This window comes from Monodon monoceros, unplaced genomic scaffold (genome assembly GCF_005190385.1).
Source record: "Monodon monoceros isolate NGI ecotype Baffin Bay Population unplaced genomic scaffold, NGI_Narwhal_1 Super_Scaffold_21, whole genome shotgun sequence".
In the NCBI taxonomy this organism is placed as follows: Eukaryota; Metazoa; Chordata; class Mammalia; order Artiodactyla; family Monodontidae; genus Monodon; species Monodon monoceros.
This window is the reverse complement of record NW_021703778.1, coordinates 111,508,851-111,514,529: the sequence shown is the minus strand read 5'-3', so window position 1 is coordinate 111,514,529 and position 5,679 is coordinate 111,508,851. Positions and strand designations below refer to the sequence as shown.

Genomic DNA, 5,679 nt, shown 5'->3' with positions numbered 1-5,679 from the left:
GCCTGCGATGACAAGAGGAAGAAGAGAAAAAAAAAAAAAAACTACCACTTTTGGTAGCTAGAATCCTTTGTAGATAAAGACATGCACGCATTCACTGCGACTTTCCATAGGAATTACAAGTCATATAGGATTCATTGGGGTCTCCAGAGTTTGGTGGGAGCAGGGGAATCCTATTTTCGTGGGGAAAGTGAGAAGGGATTTAAAGCTGATCATTCTTGACCGAGAACGGTTATACCATATACCTACCTGCTCTAGAGAGGGATTTTACATTTCGCTGCCCGCCCCTCTGGCAGCACATTGACTACTGGGAGTTTTAGGAGAGAAAATAAAGGAAGGAAAGAGGGTAAACTTGCAAGTTGAAGAAAGCCCCACAGAAATTCCCATGATCTGTTTGCTCCAAGGCCACCCTCAATCCTCTTCGTCTTTCGCCCTCAACAGCCCGGCCGCAATGGCATCTGCAGCAGCAGTACCTGCCGACTTTCTGAGGGGTGGCACTTATTGATGTGCCGGGTCAGGCCTGGGGAGCTAAAAAAAGTGGACGGGCAGTGCTTGCATGAGAAAATTTGCTGAGCACTCCCGTCGGACGCCCCTCCTGGGCCCGGTGCTTCGGGAGGCGCCCCGGCCAGAGCGGGCAGGAGCAGCTCCTCGCGGACCGCATGCCACAGCCGGTGCTTGTCCCTGATGTCTGCCGACGGGAAGTGCGCCCCGCACAGCGGGCAAGCGAAGGCGAGTGGGGCGGCGCGCTCGGAGCCAAAGCCCGGGGCAAGCGCGCGGGCCGAGCCCGCCTCGTGAGTGGCCAGGTGCTTGCGCAGATAGGCTTGGCGACGGAACTTTTTGTGGCAATATGGGCACACGAAGATCTCGGGTCCCCCGGCAGCACTGACCCCGCCCGGCTCAGGCACCCGGCGCCCCAACACCCCCGCCGTATAAGGGACCTGAGGCAGCGAAGGCTCGGGGTGGGACAACACCTGGAGGCCTTGTGATGGGGCGCTGTCCCGGTGCTGCTCCGCCCCGGAGCTGTCCCCGGCCTGTGGGTGCTGATCCGCAGTTCTCTCTGCCCGGTTGTTCTCCTTCCCCTCCGCCAGGAAAGATGCAACAGCCCCGGAATCCGGGGAGGACGAGGTCGACGAAGGCGGCAGCTTCCCGTCGGCTGAGGAGACTGTGGCGGCATTGGCCGCTGCGGGACGCGGCTTGTGCCAGCGGCGATGAGAGGCAAGGTTCGCAGGGCAGCTGAAGACCTTGTCGCACTCGGGACAGCGGTACTCGACGCGCACGATGCGGGAGCAGCGGTGCTGAGCCAGCGCGAAGGGGTCTGCGTACTGCTCCTTGCACAGCTGGCAGATGAACTCCCCCAGCGGCGTGCGGCTGCCCCCCAGGCCCCGGGACGGCGCTCCGGGCTCCTCCTCCTTGATCTTCAGGCCCAGCACAGGGGACGTGGTGACTTCATCGGTGAAGCTCAACTTCCTCATGGCTTTTGGCTTCTTGACTCCGGCGGCCGCGGGCCCAGACGTGCAGCCCGGAGGTGCCTTGGCGCAGCGCTCGCCGCCGGTGGCCCGCTTCAGGCCGTGCAGGGAGGCCGAGAGAGGCGCGGGGTCCGGATGGAGCGCGGGGTCTGGGAACGGTGCCCGGAGCGGCAGCAGGAACTGCTCCCGCGAGGCCGGTGCTGCTGTTGGCGCCACCGAGCAGGAGAAAGCGGCCACGGTGGCGGTGACCCCGGGGAAGGACTCAGCGGAGACGGGCGAGCTGAGGCAGCGCTCCAAGAACGCCCGGCGCAGCTCCGCGCCCGCCGGCTTCGTGGGGCTGGGGCTGGGCCCGGGACCCTCCCGGCCATCCGCCCTCCACTCCGCGCCTTCCCTCCCGCCCACCGCTGGGCTCACCCCAGCCGCCCTACAGGACGACCCCGACAGCTCGCGGGCCGCTTCCTCCTCCGGGGTTGGGGGTCCCGCCCTCTCCGCACCGGGCTGAGGGGCACTGGAAGCCTCCTCGGGGAAGGGCGGCGCCCCCTGGGGCCCCAGCAGGGGGAAGACCCGCTCTGCTAGGCGCACTCGGTAAGAGCCACCTGTCCGTTTTGTTCGCTTTACCAGGAAGCCCCGAGGCATGGTGGAGTCGGAGCGCTCGGGGGCAAGGAGTAACCGGGGCGCCGCGGGGTCTGATAGCGGGCGAGCACCGCTGCTGCCCGAGCTTCGCCGCCGCAGGCATGTGTCCGCCGCCTTTATAGCTGAGACGCGGGCCGGGGGACCGCCGGGTCGCCTTCGGCGGACCAGCCAATCAGGAGTGGGAGCGGCCGCGGGGGGGGGTGGGGCTTTCTCGGGGCTGGGCTCGCGGGGGGCCCGGAGGCGGGCGGCGGAGGCGCGGGCCCCGGCGCCCGGCTTAGCTGCTGCCTGCAGCCGCCTCCTCCCTGCCGCCCACCAGGCGAAGACGCCCGAAGGTAAGGTGCGGAGTGTGAGGAAGCACAGCACTCCGTGCCTCAGCGGCCTCCAGGGGCCGTCTGGGGTGCCGGGCGGAGAGGCCACCTCTCAGCGCCCTCCTTGCGGGCCCGGGACCCTGCTGCCCCCCGCGCGTGGGAGTCAGACGGAAAAGCCCCGGCTCTATGGTGGCAGAGCTGAGAGGAAGGGCGACGGGGAGGCGACCGGTTGGGTGTCAGCCGGGGAACGGGTTAACGTCCTATGCTCGTATGGAGCTGATGAGAAGCTGCGACAGAGCGGCAGGGCGGCTAAATCCACCGCCCCGTGCCTACACTTGACGGTGGGAGTACGTCTGCCATCCAGTATCGATCGAGACTGCGAGCGTCTGTGATACTATGAGAATTCATCTGGGAAGAAGGACCCTCAGTGCGGGAGATCGTGCGTGCTGGAAAGCCTCTGCAGCTCAGGACGCCAGCAGGTTTCTGGGCCCTGGTCCTCAGAGCTTATAAATGCCTCCTCCCCGATTGGGAATAGGAGTGGGGAGGGGAAAATGGGATCTCATTTTCGACTGTCCTCAGATCAAGTGGTTTTTCTGTTCACACCTTCCACTTGTACTACCCAGAGACATGACAGTGCCTAACTGACCTGTTTAGCATGGAGTAGACTGAGTGAGAAATACTGGTGGAATCAGGATTACATCTGCTTCCCCTTGGATAAGAGATATTTTGCAAAAGGTGTGCTATGGACCTTTAAAAGCTCAATAAAATTTCATCCAGCACTGTTTTAAGCACTAGAAGAGATTTGAAAGTTTGTAATACTAGCTGAGAACTATGAAATAATTAGAAAATATATGACAGATGTATAACAAAATGCCAAAAATCCACGGTATAGAAAAGTACAATCTGAGAATAGGAAGGGGAGAGAACTATGTGTTCAAGCCTCCTTCCTAAGCCAAACTGCAGAAACAGACTGAGCAATGTGTTTTCAGAGTAGACTATGGCATAACAGATCTAGTCATCAATAACACATATTGTCTTCCTTCTAGTGAATGAAGTATTTTTACATAGAGAGCATTATTTGAGGGAAGATTTGGAAGTAATTATATATTTGTTAATACTGGCTATATTTTATGCACTCTACTTAAGTAATCTGATCTTTTCGCAAACACAAAACAGAAGTAGATATTATTACTCTCCTTTTTTAATGAGAGGATTGAGCTGTAAGAGAAGTCGTGTAACTGGCAGAAGTCACCCAGAGCCCAGATTCAAACCAAGTTCTAGCTAATTCCAAAGCCCAGACTTTCCATTATACCGGTGTCTTCAAACTATTTTTTTTCTGATCACATCCCATAAGAAATATTTTACAGAACACACACGTAACTGAAACAAGTGTTTCACAAAATAATGTTTACCCTTAACTAGGTGCAATGCAGTTTTGTGTTTTCTACTCAATTCTATTTTCTTTCTTTTTTAAATGCTAGTCATAGCAAACAAATTTATTTCATAACTCACTAATGGGGATTAGGTCCCACAGTTTGAAAAACACCATCATTATGATGTTTCCTATTAAACAGGATGAAATCATACAAAATTAAAGAAAGTAAATAAACCTGACACTTCATAATTAAAATTAATATTCTGAATCACTATTTAAAATATTTGAGTCATTTAGTAGTGTAGGTAAACTTAGTTTCCCAAATTGATCATTTCTGACATGTCAGTTTATGTATGACTTCTAACTCAACTTCTTCTCAATGTTTCTCCTTTCCTCTTTCTCCTAATGACCCAGATATTGTGTGGTTTGGAAAATCTGATATAAGAATTTTAATACTTTAAGATAACCCCTTTTCAAGAGGGGCTTTTCCTTGGGTGCCTAGTACTCTGTGAGAATTGCAGTCAACCATATGACTCAGCATTTGTGCTTCCAGGTGTATACACAGAAGAATTGAAAACAGGGACTGAATCACACACTGGCAACACCAATATCCACTGTAACATTCTCCACAATAGCCCAAGATGGAAACAACACAGTGTCCACCAACAGATAAATGCAATAAACAAAGTGTAGTACATACAGATGACAGAATATTATTCAGCCACAAAAAGAAATGAAGTACTGATACATACTACAACATGGGTGATTTGAAAACATGATACTAAGTGAAATGAGCCAGACACAAAAAGACAAATATTATAAGATTTTACTTATATGAAATATCTAGAATAGGCAAATTCATAGAAATAGAAAGTAGATTATTATTGATGGTCAGGGGAATGGGGGAATGGAACTTATAGCTTAAAATGGTTACAGAATTTCTTTCTGGAGTGATGGAAAAAGTTTTATTAATCAATAGTGGTGAGAGATGGACAACACTGTGAATGCAATTAATGCCACTGAAATGCACACTTAAAATTGTTTAAATGAGCATTTTTGTTATGTATATATATATATATATATATATTATATTTTACCACAATAAAAATTTTCACACACGCACCAAAAAAGAGTGGAAGGCAAAATCATGGCATATCGGACTGTGAAAAGAATGTAAAGGACTAGGTCATGTAATTTGGACTTTATTACATAGGACAGGCACAGAGAGTCAGTTAAAGTTTTAAACTGAGGGAGTGACATGTGCTTTTGAAATTGCATGAGGGAAAGTATCTTTGCCTAAACTTTCTGCCAGAGAGAGAAAAGGAAACAAAGATAAATGAGTCTCCTCCCCTCAGTCCTTCCCCTTTCTGAGAGTGTGGGTCTGTTTCCTAGGGAAAAGAAAATAATCATGGAAACTTAAAAAGTCAAAAGAGCAGTTATAAAGTGAGAATACTTAATGAAGTAATCGGCATAGAGCTGATATTCAATAAATATTTTTTGAATGAATGGTGCTAGTTATTAAATGGATAGCAAGTGTGTCCATCCATCTATCCATGAGTCCTTCCAGCCATCCTGGCTTCCAGACATCCTGTCTTCCATCTGTACAGCTATTCAATAAAATCAAATAACTGCTCTGTATTCTTTCCGTGACAGTTCAGAAACACAGTGTTCAAGGAGTATCTTTATTTTCAGGAAAACAGATTTGTGTAGGAGAGGGTCTGGCCTGCACCGAGCTGTTTTTATTCCTGCCCATCATTTTACAGAAATGTACCCTGAAATCTCTGGTTGACCCAAAGGACATTGACATCACCCCGGTTGCCAAAGTGTCCGCCCTCCTACCAGCTCTGCTTCATTCCTTCCTGAGGAAGGGCAGACCGTCGGGGCGCTGCCATACTGTCGC

General features: G+C 51.5%; 1 protein-coding gene across 1 annotated transcript; it reads right to left on the bottom strand.

Annotated features, from left to right (window-relative positions):
- Positions 1 to 406: 406 nt before the first annotated feature.
- Positions 407 to 2,184, bottom strand: INSM2 (INSM transcriptional repressor 2). The gene has a single exon (XM_029239405.1). It carries the CDS (start codon positions 2,097 to 2,099, stop codon positions 432 to 434), a length of 1,668 nt encoding a protein of 555 aa, XP_029095238.1. The 5' UTR covers positions 2,100 to 2,184; the 3' UTR covers positions 407 to 431.
- Positions 2,185 to 5,679: the final 3,495 nt, after the last annotated feature.

Excerpts from the sequence above, each read along its gene's own strand:
- INSM2 (XM_029239405.1), bottom strand. The coding sequence starts at position 2,099 with ATGCCTCGGGGCTTCCTGGTAAAGCGAACAAAACGGACAGGTGGCTCT.